The sequence below is a fragment of the Acomys minous genome, assembly GCF_964271855.1.
Source record: "Acomys minous genome assembly, chromosome: 2".
Classification (NCBI taxonomy): Eukaryota; Metazoa; Chordata; class Mammalia; order Rodentia; family Muridae; genus Acomys; species Acomys minous.
Window position 1 is genome coordinate 42,771,505 of NC_140484.1, and position 22,518 is coordinate 42,794,022.

The window sequence follows — 22,518 nt, forward strand, 5'->3', positions numbered from 1 at the left end:
CCTTTAGGATTTCCTTCTCTGTGGTTTGTGACATTACTTGGCATGTCCAAAAATTTCATCGGGCAGTATTAACTATGGAATTCGTCTTTCTCTCTTTCTAATGGTGTTTTTACGCTTTGTAGATAAGTTATGTTCTACTCGTAAAAACAAATTATGTTCTTTTCTATCTAATTTTAATTTATCATTTTAGATGAAAAAGAAAGCAAAACAGGCCATTGTGGAGTCAGAAAGTGAAGAAGAAAACTACAAAGTACCAGAATATAAAACTATCATAAGTTTTTTTTCTAAAGACCAACTAAACATTACATTATCCAAGTGTGGCCTTGTGATGTTAAATAATTTAGTCACGGTAAGAAAACACAAATATTTGAAACTTTACGTACTGAAATATTTTACACTGACCGTTAAATGAGTAAAGTTATTGTATATCTAGTTACGTTTCTTACGTACTGGTCCACATTTCATTTCTTCCAAGGCATTTACCGAAGCTGCCACTGGATCTTCAGCTGTCTTCCTGAGAGATCTCGCACCGTTCATGATTTTAAATTCTCTTGGGCTTACTGTCTCTGTTTCACCAAGTGATTCTTTCAATGTACTCAACGTTCCTATGGCCAAATCATATGAACTGAAAAATGAAGAGAGTTTAAGTATGGATTATGTACGGACTAAGGACAATGATCACTTCAGTGCAATGACCAGCCTAAGCAGCAAACTCTTCTTCATTCTCCTCAGTAAGTGATACATCTTCTTTCTGAGGCTTTGTAAAGTTATTTTTAAAACAGTTTTATTTATTTTTAGTGCCTTAGCAGGTTTTTTTTAAAACAATATGTTTTCCAATACATTGAAGACTATTTTAATTACTTTTCTATTACTGATAAAATGACGCGACCTCCTGCCTGCAGAAAGACGCTCGACACCAGGATCCTTCCCAAACATGCTTTATTGGGAGCGCCCTTGAAGCTGAAGCGAAAGACCCCAAACTCCCCCAGAGCTTGAGCTTAAATACCATCTAAAGTGGCGTGTTAACACCTCACAGGTTCAGGCAGAATGCCTAATTAACATATGAATACAGATAGGTCAACAGCTTACACAAGCGTAGTTACAATTAGCATAGTCCCCCTGACGGGAGGGGCAACTGGAGATAGCTCTAGCAAATGCATGCGTACTGGCAATTGTTTACAGGTAGCAGCACACAGACCAGCGCCATTATTGGGTGCGGCTGGCACGATCGTGGCTGGCTCCTTACAATAAAACACTATGACCAAGGCAACTTACAGAAGAAAGACTTTGTTTGGCCTTATGATTCCAGAGGGCTAGAGTCTACGATGTCAGAGTAGAGGTGGCAGGCAAGGTGGTTTGACTAGCAAGGGGAGCATTCACGTCTTGAACTGCAAGCAAGAAGCAGAGAAGAAACTGAGAATGGTGCGAGGCTTTGAAACTTCAGAGTCCACCCCAGTGGTGCACTTCCTCCAGAAGGCTGCACCTCCTGACCCTCCCCAACAGCTCCACTCAACAGAACCACGGAATCACATGCCAGAGCCTATGGAAGACAATCTTATTCAAACCACACAGGGACATTATTTTCCTCTCCAGTACACTATCCAAATAGGTGGCTTCTTAAAATAACTACTTAATATTGATTTTATTCAAGAACTTTTTCATTTAGCAGACAATCATTTAATAGTTAACATACATTTAAAATTATTACACAGTGAATTGTAATTAACTCTGGAGCATCTGTATTTAATTTAGCACCTGCTAACCACTCTGCTGCTGACAAGATCCCTTTAACAAAAGTGGGACGCCGTCTGTACACTGTAAGACACAGAGAATCTGGAGTCGAAAGATCTATCGTTTGTCAAATTGACACAGTTGAAGGAAGTAAGAAAGTAACAATCCGCTCACCAGTGCAGGTATGAAGTAAGGAAATTGTGTTTGCTTGCGGTGGGCTGGGCATGTTGCTCAGTTGGTAGAATGCCTGCCTTGCATGTAGGAAGCCCTGAGTGGATCCCCAGCACCACATCTACACACGTGGTGGCCCAGCACCCAAGCGTTAAAGGCAGGAGGGAGCATCCTTGTCTACTCAGTTTGATGACAGCCTGCTGTACGTGAACCCGTTTCAGAAAAAAGGAAAATTCAGCTAAATTATTGCTAAAAGAATACAAACTGTTGCAGAAACACAGCTGCTGTTAAGACTCTCATCAGCAACTACTCTTGTGACATGAGCAGTAGAATATAATTTTTTATAGAACTACTTTATACAATGATTTTACTATTTTATAAAAATACTCACTATATTTTGCTTAGTCTTTATAGCATGGTGATATTTTTATTAGCAAAACTATCAAATAAGTTACAGACTTATTGAGACCTATACAATAAATACCTATAAAGTTTAGTTTTGGCATATACAGTTAAGAAACCTTCATAGCCATCAAATAATAAACATATTTACTACTGAAAAACTTCATTGTCTCCCTACTTTCCATTCCTATATATCCATTTAGCTCATTGTACATTAGTTATACAGTTCTTACATAGACCTAATAATTTGGCTTTTTCACTCACCAAAGTATAAAGCTACATATGGTTACTGAGAAGTATGTTGTAGTATGTGAAGAATACCACAATTTCATTTATGGTGAGTCTTTGAATTTGTATAGGTGAGGTTTGAGGTTTAAAGTTTCCATTTGTTTATCCAATTGCTGTAACCCAGATGATCTTTTCCCCTTAAATTGTCTTCATTGGCCTTAAATATTGGTGGTTTATTTCTGAACTCTCTGTTTTTCATTAATCTGTTTATTTTTATGCCAGTTCCATACTCTCTTGATTACTCTCTGAGTCCAACTTTAAGTCATGGCATCTCACCTTATTTTTTTCCTAAATCTTTTTCACCAATGTATTTTCCTTTTTAAAAAATAAAATGAGCTTTTTATTATTAATTTTTATTTTCTATTATCCATTACTCCCATTTAGAATACAAGTTATTATAACATACATAGTTTTCCACTTTATTAGACTTGTGCTTGTTCTAGTAGATTTGAACAATTATACTTGCAAATAAAGACACATTTACTTTATATATGTTAGTTAATTTTTCCCTTACCATTTTTATCTTATTGAAAGGACATAAACCTATGAACTGGGAACTGTAGCTTTTTATGAACAAGGCATACAGTTCAACAGCAAACACAGCAAACTATGAACACACACAGTGAGAACAGACATGTTCAGAGACCGTGGATTGGGTAATACATAAAATAACTTTGACAAGAAACTAAACAAAAATGAAAATTCGCATATTCTAGGTTATAGCAATATTTTTAAAATTATATACCTAAACAGATAGTTACACACATACGTAAAAATGTCACGTTCACCATACCCATTAAGAAAAAAAAAAAAGAGAGGGCTGGAGAGATGGCTCAGTGGTTAAGGGCACTCCTGCTCTTCCAGAGGTCCTGAGTTCAATTTCCAGTAACTACATGGTGGCTCACAACTGTCTATAATGCGATCTCATGCCCTCTTTTGCAGATAAAGCACTCATATGCAGTAAATAAAATAAATATTATTTAAAAAGGGAAAAAAGAGAAATTTTCACAAATAATGGAATATAGTAACATCCCAATTAAAAACAAAACATGTATTTTTTGGGCATCTGAAATAGTAATTTTAAAGACATGAGGAATCAGGGATGGTGACTCAAGCATGGCATGTAAAGGCTGAGCAGTCAGTCACATTTAAAGCCAACTGGTGCTACAGAGGAAGAACCAGTCACCAGGACTGGAGAGACGGCTCAGTAGTAAAAAGCACTGGCTGCTCTTCTAGAGGACCCAGGTACAATTTCCAGCACCACTTGGGAGCTCACAACTCTCTCTCTATAACTCCAGCTCCAGGGGATCCTTTCAGTTCTTAAAGATAAATAATTGAATATATATTTCTAATTTATATGACAGAGCTAAATGTTGCCTGATAGTTTCTATGTTAAGATATAGAGATGGATATAATTTTAAAATATCTTTTCTTATATTAATATTAAGTATATTTTGTTATTTCCCAGATTAAGAATCATTTTTCAATCCCAATTTCTATTTTTGAAGAAGATATTTTATTGGGAACTGCTTCACCTGAAAATGAATTCAATATACCATTAGCATCTTACCGGTGAGTTCTTTTCTTTTTTTTAATTAATTTATTTATTTTTGGTTTTTCGAGACAGGGTCTCTCTGTATAGCCTTGGCCGTCCTGGACTCACTTTGTAGACCAGGCTGGCCTCGAACTCACAGCGATCCGCCTGCCTCTGCCTCCCGAGTGCTGGGATTAAAGGCGTGCGCCACCACGCCCGGCAAGTTCTTTTCTTTATCTTTGTACTTGCCCTAAGCTGTTTTAGAGAATTTTTAGTTTCAGATTCAATATAGGCATTGTTTTTAAATTATCAAACCTTCCTCTAGTATACACTGCTAAATATCTCATCTAGCCTAGATTTTAAGGTACCTAAGTATCTTGTCAAAAGTAAAAATTAATTATTGTATCTTAATTTCTGCATATTTATACTTTTACTAGTTAGTACAGCTATTACATGTTTGCAGTGTTCATATTGTAACCATACTCACAGGCTCATGTGCTTTAAAATGTCTAAAGGAGCATAATTTGGTTTCTATATTTGTAGACTATGAAATGATTTTTACTTTTCAAAGGTTTTATAAAAGAAGTTTTAAAAATTGCTGTAGAAAACGATTTTCTGTGTATCTATGTCTTTAATTGGGGATAGAATTGCAATGTAATCTTAAATACTTAAAGTAAAAAAACTTGATGTAAATATTTTAAGAAATGAAATAATGATAAATTAAGACTTATAATTGAGGGGCTGGAGAGATGGCTCAGAGGTTAAGAGCACTGTCTATTCTTCCAAAGGTCTTGAGTTCAATTCCCAGCAACCACATGGTAGCTCACAACCATCTATAATGAGATACGGTGCCTTTGCCTGGCCTGCAGGCGCACATGTGGGTGGAATACTGCACAAATAATAAATAAATCTTTTTTTTTAACTTATAATTGTATATTTTATATCATAATAAATAATGGCTAGGGTATTTAATATAAAGTAATCTTTTATGGAATTGAAATGTAACTGGATGATAAAACTTCCATACTGTTCCCCGCTATAGTTTACCATTTTGGAAAGCACACTAAGGGTTGACTGTTTGAGCATCTACTTTTTATATTTTCAGTTGTATCTTTTGTTGCCACATAATAGGTACTATAAATATTTGGCTATCCAAACATGTTGTCTCATGCCTATATTGCAAAACTTGGAACTTCAGGCAAGAAGCTGCTATAAGTATGAGGCAGCTCAGGGTACACAGGGAGTTTAAAGCCATCCAGGGCTACAGACTACCACCCTGGTCCACAGAATTTAATGCAAACAAATAAACTAATTAAATGAACATATGCTTTGACAAACTGGGTGTATCTGTTGGCCTTAATTTGATATAAATTATTTTTATCTAATATTAGAAATCAGAATGTACAGTACAATAAAAATTATAGGGATAATATAGAAGTAGAACAGGCAAACTGTTTTTACACTAGTTTAATGTGTGGGTCAGAAGACCAATTTAATACCAACGCTAACCACAGAGCACGTGTACCTGAAGTCCCAAGAAAGGACAACAGGTGTAGAAGGTTCAAGTTGGACAATTGAGTCAAGCTACAGCAGCATCACACATAATATAGAAATATATTGAAGATAAATAAATTTTTAAGGCTAGACAGTAAGAAAGTAATTAGGGGTAGAGATTCTTTTAACAGCTCATCTGTAAGAAACAGTTAGAATCATAACTAATTTTACAAATGGAAGATATGTGTAGAGGATTAGTTTAGAAGCAAAGTGCTTGCCTGGGAAGTGTGCAGTTTTATCTCCAACACTGGGAAAATGGTTAGTTAATTAAAAATTACATATACATACAAAACTATTTCCCAAGAATGATTCTTGGATGTAGTTTAGTTTTGAAAAAAATTACACTTAGGGCTAGGTAAAGTGCTAGCCAAGACTTGCATTCTTGAAAGTCATGTAAAAGCTGTGTGTGGCAGCATGCCTGTAATCACAGCATTGGGGAGGCAGGAGCTCCAACCTTACTGAGAGCACAGGTCTCCACATACAAATGCATGCACCCTCACATACATTGCCATACCACACAGAACAATATTTTCCAAAAATATTGAAATTTAAATGTATATTGAATGTATCTGTTGAAGTTTGTGGTAAAAATAATCATAATCAAAATAACTTGGTGAGTTTATGGAAATTTGGGGGACCTGTCTAGATTACATAGCTCTGAAACATGAGAAAAAACAGCATTCATGGCATCAGTAGCAAAGGGATTCAGTGTCCAAGCAGCAGTCTGCTAATTTAAGATTTTTGGTTTTGTTGTTGCGTGTGGTTGGTTGGTTGGTTGGGTTTGGGGTTTTTTTTGGGGGGGGGGGGGGAGACAGGGTTTCTCTGTGTGGCCCTGGCTGTCCCAGACTTGCTCTGTAGATCAAGCTGGACTGTAACTCAAAGATCCACCTGCCTCTGCCTCCTGAGTACTGACATTAAAGGCATGCACTACCACTGCCTGGCCTAATTTAAGGTTTTTAAAAACGCTTTTAAATTGTATTTACTTTTTTGTGCAGATCATCGCTTTTTCTGAAGCCAAGAGATGAAGACTACCAAATGTGTGAAGGAATTGACTTTGAAGAAATCATAAAATATGATGGACAGCTTCTAAAAAAGAAATGTAGATCTATAAACCCTTCTAAGAAACCATTTGTTATTAATATTGTCCCAGAAAAAGATAATTTGACTTCTCTGTCAGTTTATTCAGAAGATGGTTGGGACTTGCCATATGTGATGCATTTGTGGCCACCTGTCCTCATTCGGAATCTCCTTCCCTACAAAATGGCTTATTACCTAGAGGTACTTGACAGTTCTTAGTGTCATTCTGTCTTAGACTTTGTAGCTTGATTCATTTAAAGTTATAAACAAGGGCTTTTAAAGCTGTAACAGAGGTTATTGCATTACTTGAACATAAGCATTTATCAAGTGGAAATTTAAATATCATGTTTAAAAATATAATTTAGGGCCTCAAGCCTGATAACCTAAGTTCTTCTGACCTCCACAACAGAGCACAGCATGCACACACACATGGGTGAGCTTTCTCTCACACACACAGTAAATAAATTAAACTTGAAGTTTCAAAAAAAGGATACTTAAAAGAATATTTTCAGTGATTTATCTTAGAAATTACTAAGCTGTATATAATTATGTACAAATATAGTGTGCTGCCTGCTCAACAATATGTAGGCCTGTATCATAAATGATACCATCTGAAGATGCTGATTATTTTATAAGATTTGTTTTTCAGTCCTTTCTCTTCATATGTAGTTCATATAATATATGTTTAAATGTTGGACAGTGAATCACTAAACAAGAATGGGCACTGATAGTGAAGTAACATTTAAGTGCAATACTTACACAATTACAGTTGACAGCTTTACATACTTTCAGTGCCGATTTTCTGGGAGTTTTATTCTCTATAAAGATGCTTTTTATGTTAAGTACTCTCTAATTTAGATTAAGTAGGGGTTTTCTCTTAGAGTTTTCATAAATATTCTAAAATGCTTATTACATGTAAAAAGCAGTTCTTCACTGTACTCTATTCATTGTAGGCTTATTTGACTTAGTGAGTTGCAACATGTTTACAGTTTTGTTATATATTTTTAAGTAGGAAAAATTATCTGTGGTTTGTTTTTTGTGTAATAGATTACCATAATGATAAGTAGTTGGTACTTGGGCATCATGACTTGGAGTTGTATACTAGCTCTACCACTTACTAACTTAGGTTTTTAGGTAGATTATACTTTTTTGTATTTTGATAAATGGAAATAGTAATAAAACTTGTATGGTTAGGCCATGGGGAAAATTAAATTAGTTAAGTATATAAAGGACTTAACACCATGCCTCACATTTATTACAGGTAATAAGTGGTTGCCATTTATTTTTTTAATATTTTATTAATTTATTCATATTACATCTCAATTGTTAGCCCATCTCTTGTATCCTCCCGTTTCCCCCTACTCCCCTATTAGCCACTTTAGCACACCAATACTGCCATCATTGTTTTGTGAAATAGACTGTTTCTTGTAAAAGTTCATCAATTGATATTTTTAAAACTTAAGAAATTATGTAATAATGGTAGGAAAGCTGGGAAAAGGACATTAGAAAGGTCATATAAATAAGAATTAAAGTAATGAAGTTGTGAGTGGAGAAAAATTAATGACTTTTTGAGATATAGAAAACAGCATGAACTGATAGTAGATAGTGGGTTTTTGGGGTTTTTTTGTTTTGTTTTAATGGCAGGCAGTATGTTTTTTCTAGTACTTTTTGTTATTTTGTAGTTTTCAAAACTAATAGCTAGTAGATAAGTTAGGGCTTATTGTAGTTTTACTGAAAATAGCATTACAGTTACAACTAGCTGTGCAGTTCGACATGCCATTTAGTTTTAGCCTTTCGTAGTAGTTTATCTAGGGCATTTTATAAGTACAAATAACCAAATGACTGGGCAGAGTTATGGCTTGAAGAAGGCTGATGACTTGTTTTGACAGTTATTTCAAAGGAGTTTTGTGTAATATTTCAAAAGAATAAGTGCATTTGGGCGTGTGTTTTTCAGAAGTGTGTTTAGGTTTGTTTTTGTTTCTTATTCCAGGGCATTGAAAATACTGTTTTTACTCTAAATGAAGGACATTCATCACAGATTTATAATGTAGAAATGGACAAAGCCAAGCTACACTTAAAATTACTTGACTATCTTAATCATGATTGGAAAAGTGAATTTCAAATAAAACCTAATCAACAAGACATCAATTTCATCAACTTTACCTGTCTCACAGAAATGGAAAAGACTGATTTGGATATTGCTGTCCATATGACTTACAATACCGGTCAGACAGTTGTAGCATTTCATAGTCCATATTGGATGGTCAATAAAACTGATCGGATGTTACAGTACAAAGCAGATGGAATCCACCGAAAGCATCCACCTAATTATAAAAAGCCAGTTCTCTTTTCCTTTCAGCCAAACCACTTTTTTAACAACAATAAGGTATGTGTCTTTGTCTTTTCCTAACTTTTGCTCTTTAAATAAACATTCCGTTTCAGCTTTTAGAGCTTTGAACAATAAAATCTAAAATTTAAATAGAAATAACATTTGTTAAATATTTGAGGTTAAAAAAGTTAGCATTAAAAAAAAAAGTTAGCATAGCTGGGTATGGTAGCATGCACCTGTACCCAGTAACTTTCAGGAGGCAGGAGGATGTTGATTTTGAGGCCTGCTTATGTACATGGTAAGTTACATGCAAGCTGAGGTACACAAGAGATGCTGTCTCAGAAACATCTAACCATAAACAGTACAGTAAGCATTTAGTGTTATGAAAGATTTATTACATTATGAATATAATGTAGTTTGCCTAACATGCAGGCTTTGAGTTTGACTTTCCACACGACACACAGATAGATGGTATCAAAGTTGTAATTTATCTCAAATTCTTCCCTTAGGTTCAGCTCATGGTAACTGATAGTGAACTCTCTGATCAGTTTTCAATCGATACTGTTGGTAGTCATGGTGCCATTAAATGCAAAGGCATGAAAATGGAATACCAAGTAAGTTTCTTCTGTGCTAAAGAAACTTTGATTTAAAATGTATCTGCTGGGTACTTAAAACTTACAAGGATACAATGGTAATAGTTTTCAAACAGCTTTAATTTTTTTCCTTAGGTTGGTGTCACTATAAACCTCAGCAGTTTTAACATTACCAGAATTGTAACATTTACTCCTTTTCATATGATTAAAAACAAAAGTAAATACCGTATATCAGTGGCAGAAGAAGGAAGTGATAAATGGCTTTCTCTTGACTTAGAGCAGGTGCGTAAATGAATCTCATAATGTACTTTGTACTCTTATGTTCAGTGTACATGATAGACATGTATAAAAGTGCCGTAGTGAAACCAGGATTGTAAAGTGAATATATGCAAACTAAAACATACTTCTTTGAATTGTGTTTTATTTTTGTTGTTACATTCCTTAAATTATTATGGTTTTAATTCTCCCATACCCTAATTTTGTTTTAGTTGCGTAAAGTTTTATTGACTATTTCTCTTAGGACCTTTGCTCCCTAGGATTGCATAGCTTAATTGGGTTGGTAGGCACTGCCAATTCTAACAAGTTTGCTTAAGTAACCACACTAGACATTTGTAAATAACAGCAGTAGAAATATGGATGAGATATCATTAAAGATTAGGAAATTATTAATCTTCTTCATGAAGCTGTTGGGAATGCCTTTATATGCTAAATTAAGTCAAACTTGCTTCTTGGAAGAAGGTAAGAGTCAGACAGCTGGAGGTGTTTTCTACATGATGCACTGAGGTTGACACATTACCTAGTTTTGAAGAGCTATTATGCTAAAATTGTACATAAAGACAATCCTTGGGCATATTCTTAAAGTTTTAGAATTTCTAGTAGGGTTGATCTTGAGATAAATGACATCAGGTTTTTTTGTCCATAAGTTTTAATCATTATCTTTTATGCCAATCTTATTTAATTTTGTTTTTATTTTGTTTTTCTTTTTCCTAATGTCTTGTGTCTTTCCCACCATTCTCTTTGGTTTCCATTTTTTGGAAAATTATGCTATGATCCTGTCATTTCTTTCGAAGTAACCTGTCTTTCTTCTCTAATTGCATTATAGGTCTTTTCTCTCTTATAATATCATATCACTGTGTCTGTACATGAGTTACTCGTTATTTTTCTTGACTACTACTACTTCCTGTAAAACTTGAAACTAATCTCCCATTAACTATTAATTCTGCTTCATTTTAAGGTCTACTAAGTTAAGCTTTTATAATGTCTAAGGTCTTCCCTGAAAACAACCTAAGTTTAGAGACATGAGGTAGACCTCTCAGCAATCTGCTTGTCTAGGGAGTGAGCCTGAGAGAGATAAACAAGGATAGTAATCCAGTGGAGGAGAGGATTTTTAGTTGTTGGTGGTGGAGGTTTTTTTTTTTCTTCCCCTCTTTGTTTTGTAGTTTTTTCGAGACAGGGTTTCTCTGTGTAGCCTTGAATGTCCTGGACTCACTTTGTAGACCAGGCTGGCCTAAAACAACAGAGGTCTGCATGCCTGTGCCTCCCCAATGCTGGACTTAAAGGTGTGCCACAATGCCCAGCAGAGGCAAGTTATTGACGTGTTTGGAAGGTAGTAAAAAAGACCAATATTATCAGAGAGGAGACGATTAGAAGTCAAAGCCATAAATCGGGCGTGGTGGCGCATGCCTTTAATCCCAGCACTTGGGAGGCGGAGACAGGCGGATTGCTGTGAGTTCGAGGCCAGCCTGATCTACAAAGCGAGTCCAGGACAGCCAAGGCTAACACAGAAAACCCTGTCTCGAAACAAAAACAAAACAAAACAAGAGAAGTCAAAGCCATAGTGAGAATAAAGGGTAATTATGTAGATTTTTGTAACCATAAATATTTCACCTAAAAACTAAATGGGACCCTGTTAGAAAGGTTTGATCAATGATTAAGCACGGTAGACTTTTCCGGCAGTATACTATAAAATGTCTAGCCATGATTTAAAAAACAAAACAATTGATCTAAATAAATAAATAAATAAATAAATAAATAAATAAATAAGAAAGATTTCCAGGTAAATAAATAAATAAATAAATAAATAAATAAGAAAGATTTCCAGGACAGCCAGAGCTAAGTAGGGAGACACTGTCTTAACACAAGAACAAAACAAAAAAGATTTTGATCAGTGGTTAAACATAGTAGATTCTCTGTAAATGTTTGTTAACTTAACATGATTTGTTTTTGTAAGTGTTCAACAAGTTCTCACTCAGTAAGTCTGTTCTTAGCTTTTGGAAATAGAATTCTAGATCTGTCTGGGTGGTAGGGACTGTAGCTCTCTTTTACCTTTTTTACTCTGTTGTCATCCTCTCTATACTTTGATTTATAACATTTGTATCTTATGTATTGTATCACTTGCAGATACTGTTAGGTCCTGATTATCTTTTACAAACTGTATCTGTAGAGTTTTTCAATTTTTATGTTTTCTTTTTTTGTCTTCATTTAAGAAGCCTTAAAATCTTGCGTTCTTATTTGACTTATAATGATTACTTTAAGATCCATGCTCAATACCATTACCTCTTGTTCAGCTTAGTCTCTACCTTCCAACTACAAAAGTTAAAAAGAAACTTGGCATATTCTCCAGTCTCAAGAGGTCCCATACATAACCCTTAGAGAAGACACTGTATTGCTGTTTTATGTTATATTATTAAACATTAACATACAGGATGAAATCCAGGCTCTAAAGGAACCTAAGGCTTAAGGATGTCAAAATGCACATCATTTTTAGTATATTTAGTTCCTATTGGCAATAGACTTCTATGAGTATTGGTGCTATTTTGAGTCTTGCAGTTTCATGAGTGATGACAGCAAAGTGGGCAGAAATGTTTAAAGTTTACTTGCCACTCTGTAAGGCTATTAAATGACATAAAAGTATTTATAATGAAACCCATTTAAATATGTGTAATACATTTTTAGAGTATCCCCTTTTGGCCTGAGGATGCCTCCAGTCTTCTTCTTATTCAAGTTGAAGGGAGTGAAGGTCCTCCCAAAAGGATACATTTTAACAAACAAGATAGTTGTATTTTATTGCGGCTGAGTAATGAGGTGAGTGTTTTGTCTTTTTTTTTTTTTTAATATCCATGGTCATTATCTTGTGCGTATCATTAGAAAAACTAATGTATATGTATTAGTGCTCACTTTTCTTTTTGTAACAAATAATTTTCTGATGATTTTCCTCTTAAATTAAAAATTAACCCTCATTTCTTTTTATGAAAGAAAAGGTGAAACAAACAAAAAGAATTTGTTATATAGAAAGTTAGTAAACATGTCTAGAATAAATTTACATTGGAATATACTCAAATTTCACTTTCATACAGTCGAGTTTTATTGTTAACCGTAAAAAGTCTGGGTTGTCTAATTCTTCACCATAAGTGAACTTTTATTACTAAATGATATCAATTAATATTCTTAGCAAAATAATCACATTAAAACTTTTTCCTTTAAGCTTGGAGGTATTATTGCAGAAGTTAATATGGCTGAGCACTCTACAGTTATTACATTTTCAAACTACCATGATGGAGCAGCTACATTCCTATTAATAAATCATACCAAGAGTGACCCTGTTCAGTATAAGCAAAGGTAAGGAGAATGTCACAATATAGCAATTTATGATTAGCAGACTTAGGTGAAACCTAAATTCTTTCTCATAATTAAGAAATTACCATTAATGTTTTATATATATCACACAAGGCTGGCGTTGTATTATGTATATTGCATGGAGCCCAGTTGGTTATCCTCCTCTCTGTCTCTCCACCTTATGGATAGGCTCTGTTACTTAACCCAGAGTTCATTGATTCAACAACACTGTCTGGGCAGTGAGTTCCTGGAATCCTCTAGTCTCTGCTTCCTCTGTTGTTAGGATTACAGGTGCCTGCTTTTACTTGTTTGTCTTTTAATAGCAATCTTTAACCCAATTTATTAATTATAACTGAATTTTATCTCTTGCCTTTGTGGGGGGGGGAAGGGGAGGACATGAGTGTGAGTTCATGTGTATAGTGTGTGGGTGTGGGTGTGGTGTTCCCTTAAGTGTGGGTGCTCATGTACAGTGTGTGTGTGTATGTGTAGGCCCAAAGGGGTGGTTTGGTGTCAATTGTTCTTCATTTTATTTGTTGAGGTGTGTCTCTGGCTGAGCCAGGAGCTCATAGATTATTTTTAGTTTTGCTAGCCAGCTTGTTTAAGGATCCCTGTCTCTGCCTCCTGAGTCTGGAGTTGCAGGAAACTGTCTGTGAGGATCCAAACTCTGTTCCTCAATTCTTCAAGCGCTTAATCCACGGAGCCATAGCCTCTGTCCTCTACCATAATATTGTATCGTACACATTCCTTAACAATTTGCAAAATAACTTGTCCTATTTGTGCATATGTGGAACTAGCATCATTTCTAACTAATTTCCTTTGTTGGTCTTACTGTTGTTTGCTTAGTTTTGAATCTGGGTATTAGACCCAGGGTCTGTACTACTTTTGAGCTACAGTACTTTTGTCTTTGTGTGTGTGGGTGTGCATACCATATGCGTGCCATTGCCCTCAGAGGCCAAAAGAGGCTGTGTGGCCTCTGGAACTGGAGTTACAGGTTGTTGTGAGTCTCCTGAGGAGAGTGTGGGAGCTGAGCTGGGAACTGTAGAAGAGCTGTATGTGCTTTTAGTGTCTGGGCCACTCTCTAGCTCCTGTGTAGTTGGTTTTTGTTGTTGGTTTGGTTTGGTTTGGTTTTTTGTTTTTGGGGGTTTTTTGTTTGTTTGTTTCGTTTTGCTTTTTGTGGTGTTAGGGATAGAGTCCAGGCCTTTGCATACGGTAGGCAGTCACCACCATGCTAATTCCCATACCTCCTAAAATTAGAAGTTTGCAATATATGTACAATGCTTTGGAGTACATATAAGCAATGTTTTGTCTAGTGAAGCAGTTTTGTCTATAGCTTCCTAGTTACTTTTTGTATGTAGCACTAAGGAGTTGAAATCACATGGAAGACAAGTATCATACCACTGAGCTATATCCCTAGCCATGGCTACTTTATTTTTTTCTTTGATGAGAGTATCTCAGATCTACTTATTCAACAAAATCCCTAATATAATACCATCTTTAAAACATTAGTTGTCATCTCTGTCCTGTGCTGTAGCTTTTTTCACTCTGTCATTATGTGTTTGGGCTCTCTCACTTGTATGTAAAATTTAAAAACATTTACAGCCCCCGCCCCCCACCCCCACCCCCACCTCCACACATTCTGTTGCTGTAATAAAACACTGACCATAACTAACTTGGGGAAGAAAAAGGCTAATCTTGCTTACACATCCTTATCACAGTCCATCACTGAGAAAAGTCAGAACAGAAACTCTGGGCAGAAGCCTGGAAACAGGAACTGAAGCAGAAAACACTGAGGAATGCTGTTTACTGACTTGCTCTCCGTGGCTTGTATTGATTTCTTACACAGCCCAAGAGAAACTGCTTACAATGGCCTGGGCCCTCCACATCAGTCACAAGTCAAGGAACTAACCCACAGACCAGTCTAATAGAGGTGCTTCCTTACTTAAGTATCTGTCTTCCCAAGAGACTCTGGTTTGTGGCAAGTGTCAGAAACTAGCTAGCCAGGACTTATTAAATCATCTAAAATTTAATGTAGATAAGAATATCTTTCTACAGTTTAAAATAAAACAAAAAGTAATTTTAGATACGTGAAGTCTTTATTCCCTCAGAAAAAAATGTTTCCCTTAAAATATTTTTGTTTTCTTAAATATAAATTTTTCATTGGAAAATCTGTAACATTTTATTTTATTTTTTATCTTTAATTTTAATTTTATAAATTTATGCGGATTACAACTCAATTGTTATCCCATCACTTGTATCCTACCATTCCCCCCTCCCTTCTGCTTTCATCCTATTCCCCTCTCCTAGGTCTATGGCTGAGGGGGACCTCCTCCCCCACTATATGGTCATAGGCTATCAAGTCTCATCTTGGTAGCCTGCTTATTCTTTCTTTGAGTGCCACCAGGCCTCCCCACCAAGGGGAGGTGATCAAATACGGGGCACCAGAGCCCATGTCAAAGTCAGTCCCCACTCTCTACATAACTGTGGATAATGTCCTGTCCTTTGGTAGATCAGAGTAGGGGTTCAATGTTTACTATTGTATTGTCCTTGGTTAGTGCAATAGTTTGAGCAGAACCCCCTGGGCCCCACTCCACCTATCACAATGTTCTTCTTGTAGGTTTCTAGGACCCTCTGAGTCCTTCTATTTCCCCATCTCCTATATTTCTCTTACCTAGAGTCTCAGTAGGATGTCCTCACATCTATCCCAATCTCCTGGTAAGTGAAGACTTTTGTGGGGTGTGCCTTTTGGGCTAGTGCCCAATTATAAGTGAATATATACCATGTGAGTATTTATGCTTCTGGGTTAACTCACTCATTATGATCATTTCTAATTCAATCCATTTGTCCACAAATTTCAGGATTTCCTTGTTTTTAATAGCTGAGTAGTATTCCATAGTGTAAATGTACCACAGTTTCTTTATCCATTCTTTAACTAAGGGGCATTTAGGCTGTTTCCAGGTTCTGGCTATTATGAATAAGGCTGCTATGAACATGGTTGAGCATATGTCCTTGTTGTGTGGTGGAGCATTTTCTGGGTATATTCCAAGGAGTGGAATAACTGGGTCTTGAAGAAGCCCTATTCTCAATTTTCTGAGAAATCGCCAGATAGATTTCCAAAGCGGTTTTACAAGTTTGCATTTCCACCAGCAATGAAGGAGTGTTCTTTTTTCTCCACATCCTTGCCAGCATTGGTTTTACTTGAATTTTTGATCTTATCCATTCTGATGGGTGTAAGATGGAATCTTAGGATCATTTTGATTTGCATTTCTCTGATGACTAAAGATGTTGAGCATTTCTTTAAGTGTTTCTCAGCCATTTGATATTCCTCTGTTGAGAATTCTCTGTTTAGTTCTGAGCCCCATTTCTCAATTGGGTTATTTGGTTTGGTGGTGTTTAATTTCATGAGTTCTTTATATATGTTGGATATTAGACTTTTGTCAGATGTAGGGTTGGTGAAGATCTTTTCCCAGTCTGTAGGCTGTCACTTTGTTCTGTTGACAATGTCCCCTGCCTTACAGAAGCTTGTTGGCCTCATGAGATCCCATTTATTAATTGTTGACCTTAAGGCTTGGGCTGTTGGTGTTCTGTTCAGGAAGTTGTCTCCTGTGCCAATGTGTTCCAGGCTTTTCCCCACTTTTTCTTCTAAAGCTGTAACATTTTAAAAGAAAGCATACTTGCTCTTTTCACTGTATAAAGGAAAAAACCTTTTTCTGGTCTTAATTAGAACTTTTACAAATCTCAATTAGTGGATAAGAATGAAGTATTATTTAGGATTCTTATATATTTGTCAATTGCATTTAATTTAATATATATTTTTACTATTAATGACAGTTCTCTCAGTGAAATAGAAGATTCCCTTCCTCCTGGAAAAGCAGTATATTACACATGGGCTGATCCAGTAGGCTCCAGAAAGCTGACATGGAGCTGCGGGCAAAGCCATGGTGAAGTAACACACAAGGATGTAAGTGCTCACTTGGTCATTAAGTAGTTCTCAGCTGCTTTTCTGTTTTTCATGCTGAAGTTCCTTTACCACTAAGGCTGGTTTGCGGCTATTCTGTAAAAGCTAGCAAAAATTTTAAAAAGCAGTATTGGAAAAAAAGCCTGTTTGTTTTAATTTGCCTTTTTTCAAATTGGAAATGGGAACCAGTAAAGTGCCTGTTGTTTCTTAAATGGTGTATGTAAGGGCATCCACAAGCTGGGCGTGTAGAGTAAGCAGCAGACTGCAGTCTTTCCTAGGGCTCATTGTGCAGAATGAGTCCTGCCACACTTGATCCTTTCTGAAGGTACCAAGAACTGCACATCTGACTGCATCTATATCATCTGGTTTTACTATTAGGAAAGACCATGTATTTGAGGAAGTCTTTCAGTATTCATCCCTAGGTATCTGTGTCATATACTGACTGTCACCTTAGCTAGATTTCTGCTCTTGCAGGTACCTAAACTAAAAAGACTTCATTTCTCAATGGCAAGCTGTAAAAACAAATGATGATCATTTCAGGGCTTGAAATCATGAGTTTTACACCTCTTAACCACTCACTGTCTTCTAGCTCTCTATAAGTATTTTTTTTAAATTTTGCATACTTTTCTTCAATGAAAGGGTTTTTTTTTTTAAACATACTATTTACATTATTTTATGTGCCATATGCATACAGGTTCCCATAGACTTCAGAAGTGGGTATCAGATCCTCTCAATCTGCATGCATATGGTGGTTGTGAGCTGCCTGGTGTAGATCTAACTGGGACATGAACCTAAACCCTCTGCCAAAATATGTGTGTCTTTTGTTTCTTTTCTTTCTTTCTCTTTTCCTTTGTTTTGTCATTATAATTTCTTTCATTTCTTTTTTGTGTTTTAAAAAATATGATTTGTTGTTTTTAATATTTCTGACACTGTGTTTGCTCTTTGCTGTAGAGGCAGCAGCGTTATCTTTGGTCTCTCTGGTATCACTTGTTCCTTGATAGCTGCTGCTGTCTGTAGAGATACTTGTGATTTGCCCGGCTCCCTCCCCCCGCACCGCCCCCCCATGTGTGTGTGTGTGTGTGTTTGTGTGTGTGTGTGTGTAAGCACTAGCCAGTTCTCTAGAGCTTCTGTACTAGTTGGAGGTTTTTCATTGTCTTCAGTGTGAGCATTAATTGATTTGGTTTTGTTTTAAAGTAGATTTCATATAATCAGTCTAGCTTTATCCTTTTAAAAACTCTTGGTTAATAAGTTTTATTTTCTTTTACTTGATTTGGCTTAAGTAAACACTGGCTATCCTAGAATGTGCTATGTAGACCAGGCTGGCATCAAAGTAACAAGATCTGCCTGCCTCTGCCTCCCAAGTGCTGGGATAAATGGCCTTTATAATCTCTTGATTATTACATTGCACAGCTAAATAGTACTGATAGTTTGAAATTTATAAATCTAAGTCTGAAATTTGGTATATTAGAGATTCAGAATTATTTGGAAATACGTTTTCTTAACTCTCTGTACTTCTAGTACTGTATATTTTATCATAGAAGTTTTTATAGGTAATGTTATAATACCTAGGTAATAATTTTATGGTAACCTCAATTTTCAATTTCTGTGTATTATAAAATAAGTATGAACTAAATATTAAGATTTTATTAATCAGAATATTTATTAACTAGAATTTATGGGTAATTGTTATTTAATTTGTCAAATTTGTTTTATCATTTAATTTAAAGATACGATATCAATACAGTGTTTATTCACTTGTTTTTATTTTTATCTATATTACTATTATTATTATGTGTGTGGATTTGTATGTTTGGGCATAGACACATGAGTACGAGTATACCACTGGCCATCTTGTAGAGATCAGAGGACAATTTGTGTGAATCAGTTCTGTCCTCCTACCATATGGGTCTTGGAAATTGATTCAGGTCGTTAGGCTTGGCTACACATATTTTTACCTGTTGAGTCATCTCCAGTTTCCCAACCCAGTATTTATAAAGGAGTTTCCTAAGTAATTAGCCCTATTGAAAACATCAGTTCTTTATTTTTGTTGTTGTTGTTGTTGTTGTTGTTGTTGTTGTTGTTACATACGACTTTTATTTGTCTTATATTTTGAAACAAGCCCTCCCTCTATAGCCCAGATTAACTTGAGCCATGGTAGTCCTTGTCCCTCAGGCTCCCAAGTCCTGTGGTGGTAGATGTGAGTTATTGCACCCAGCTGCGCCAGTGCTTTATAAGGCTTGTGACTGAGTAGTGATACCTTTTTCTTATTCTGCTATGTAAGGAAATGTGAACTTGAGGCTGAAAGAACCTTTAATATACCGTAGAGTTAAAATGAAATAGAAAAAAAAATTTGTTATTGATTTAGCCTATAAGACTTTAAATTAGATTTTATTATGATCTAAAAGTATTTAAGCAACTGACTGGATTTTATGATTAACAGTATCATAATTTAGCAGCTGATATCAGGTTTCTTTAGTGAGGAAATAATTATTCTGTTAATTGTCTGAAATAGCACTCATGTAAGTGATAACTATCTCCAAGGCATGTGCTAGTGTTCACGTGGTTTGCTGCCTTAGCCTTAGAAACTAAGGTTGTTTGTATTCACATCATGTAATGTCAAGTGTAGACTTCATGTTTGTTGGGTACAAGCTGATTCCCGTTTTTGGTTGTTTTCTTTTAGGATATGATGACGCCTATACTTGTGGGGAAAAAAACCATTTATTTAGTGTCATTCTTTGAAGGCTTGCAGCGTATTATTTTATTCACTGAAGATCCAAGAGTGTTTAAAGCAACATATGAAAGTGAAAAGGCAGAGTTAGCAGAACAAGAGATTGTATTGGCATTACAAGATGTTGGAATTTCACTTGTCAATAATTATACAAGACAAGAAGTAGCCTATATAGGCTTTACAAGGTTAGATGCATCAATATTAGAAGTAATGTTTGGAATAATATTTGAAAAATAAAACTCAGAGTCTGCTCCTAAAAGACTTTACCTTGTTTGGCCTCTCAGGGGCTTCTGTTGTGTCTACCCCAGTGTGTTCTTACCCTGCTAGTCTCTTTGTTTTTCATGCACCACAGTTTTCTCCTGCTCTAGGGTCTTTGGTAAAGCAGGTCACATATCTGAAATGTTTTTACCCTCACTGCCTCCCTTAAGGTTGCAGGAATTTCACCTTCACAACGGGGCCCTCCCTAGTGACCATTCCTGGGGTTCCTACCATTTCTGGTAGCTGAGACTGCAGATCCATGTGAGACTGTTACATTTTCTTGTTTCAGAAGCATTTTCCCTCCCAAATACCCATTTGGTTTTCATGCTTACTATTTAGTATAACTCCCTAGCTAAAGGGAAGCATGACAGGGGTGCTCAGTGGCATCTTCCTTCTGCCTAGATGACTGACTGAATAAAAGTGAAATAAGTAGTTGAATAAATTCATGTTTTTAAAATAAGAATATTCTTGCTTATAACTGAAACTGTTGTAAAACTTGAGTGGAGGCTCTTTAGTTTATGTAAAACATTCATTTAATGATTATAAATTAATGTTATGATTTTTGGTTTCATATGTAAGTTCGGATGTGGTTTGGGAGACAAAACCAAAGAAAAAGGCCAGGTGGAAGCCAATGAGTGTAAAACACACTGAGAAGCTGGAGAAGGAATTTAAGGAATACATAGAGTCTTCACCTTCCGAAGACAAGGTGATTGAGTTGGACAATAACATTCCAGTAAGTTTTTAACGTACATTTGTCAACATTCAATTTTACATTGTAGTTTGAATTACTTTTGAATTCTAAAGAGAAATTGACTTCTTACGAAGCATACTGAATGACATTAACGCTAATGTATATACTTCATATGAGCTGCTTGAAAGAGTGGTTATATTAAGATACTGAACATTCTTAAGAAGCCACCTGCTAATTATTTGCTAAAGTAACAAGAAACAAGATTTTTCTTATTTTAAAATATTTTTCTTTTATTGCATTATTTTATTAAAATAAGTTTTAGTAATTAAATATAAAAAGTGTTATAGCCAAGCTATAATCCTTATATAAATATTTATACTAATATTACAAATATAAACATAAAGATTACAATTTTTTTTTTTTTTAAGATTTGAATCTTGCCGGGTGTGGTGGCACACGCCTTTAATCCTAGCATTCAGGAGGCAGAGGCAAGTGGATCGCTGTGAGTTCGAGGCTAGCCTGGTCTACAAAGCGAAACCCTGTCTAAAAAAAAAAAACTGATTTGAATCTTTTTAAATATATTTTATTAATTTATTCATATTACATCTCAATGGTTATCCCATCCCTTATATCCTCCCATTCCTCCCTCCCTCCCATTTTCCCTTTACTCCCCTCCCTTATGACTGTGACTGAGGGGGACCTCCTCCCTCTGTAGATGCTCATAGGGTATCAAGTCTCTTCTTGGTAGCCTGCTATTCTTCCTCTGAGTACCGCCAGGCCTCCCCATCCAGGGGACGTGGTCAAATATGGCGCAGTAGAGTTCATGTGAAAGTCAGTCCCCACTCTTCACTCAACTATGGAGAATGTCCTGTCCGTTGCCTAGATCTGGGTAGAGATTCGAAGTTTACTGCACATATTGTCCTTGGCTGGTGCCATAGTTTGAGCAGGACCCTTGGGCCCAGATCTGTCCATCATAATGTTATTCTTGTAGGTTTCTAGGACCCTCTGGATCCTTCTATTTCCCCATTCTCCCGTGCTTCTCTCACCTAGAGCCCTCATAGGAAGTCTTCCCCTCTGTCCCACTTTCCTGGTAAGTGAAGACTTTCATGGGACATGCCCCTTGAACTAGTGTCCAGATATAAGTGAGTATATACCATATAATGCTTTCTGCTTCTGGGTTAACTCACTCATTATGATCATTTCTAATTCAATCCATTTGTCCACAAATTTCAGGAATTCCTTGTTTTTAATAGCTGAGTAGTATTCCATAGTGTAAATGTACCACAGTTTCTTTATCCATTCTTCAACTGAGGGACACTTAGGCTGTTTCTGTGTTCTGGCTATTATGAATAAGGCTGCTATGGTGGTGGAGCATCTTCTGGGTATATTCCAAGGAGTGGAATAGCTGGGTCTTGAGGAAGCCCTATTCCCAGTTTTCTGAGATAGCGCCAGATAGATTTCCAAAGTGGCTGTACTAGTTTGCATTCCCACCAGCAATGAAGGAGTGTTCCTCTCTTTCCTCATCCTCGCCAGCATGTGGTGTCACTTGAATTTTTGATGTTAGCCATTCTGATGGGTGTAAGATGGAATCT

The 22,518-nt window shown here is 36.0% G+C and overlaps 1 protein-coding gene across 7 annotated transcripts in view; it reads left to right on the forward strand.

Moving 5' to 3' along the window:
* Nucleotides 1–22,518, forward strand: part of VPS13A (vacuolar protein sorting 13 homolog A) — a 173,472-nt gene that overhangs the window by 114,516 nt on the left and 36,438 nt on the right. For all 7 annotated transcript variants that reach the window (XR_014782857.1, XR_014782858.1, XM_084800462.1 and 4 more), the window contains exons 43-55: nt 191–349; nt 476–731; nt 1,753–1,913; nt 4,061–4,164; nt 6,676–6,958; nt 8,748–9,143; nt 9,596–9,700; nt 9,815–9,961; nt 12,635–12,763; nt 13,164–13,297; nt 17,123–17,252; nt 19,930–20,162; nt 20,815–20,968. Coding sequence is in view for 5 of the 7 variants with exons in the window: in XM_084800462.1 (XP_084656588.1) it covers nt 191–349; nt 476–731; nt 1,753–1,913; nt 4,061–4,164; nt 6,676–6,958; nt 8,748–9,143; nt 9,596–9,700; nt 9,815–9,961; nt 12,635–12,763; nt 13,164–13,297; nt 17,123–17,252; nt 19,930–20,162; nt 20,815–20,968 (2,391 nt within the window). In the remaining 2 variants the exon portion in view is untranslated. The remainder of the gene's footprint in view (nt 1–190; nt 350–475; nt 732–1,752; nt 1,914–4,060; nt 4,165–6,675; nt 6,959–8,747; nt 9,144–9,595; nt 9,701–9,814; nt 9,962–12,634; nt 12,764–13,163; nt 13,298–17,122; nt 17,253–19,929; nt 20,163–20,814; nt 20,969–22,518) is intronic.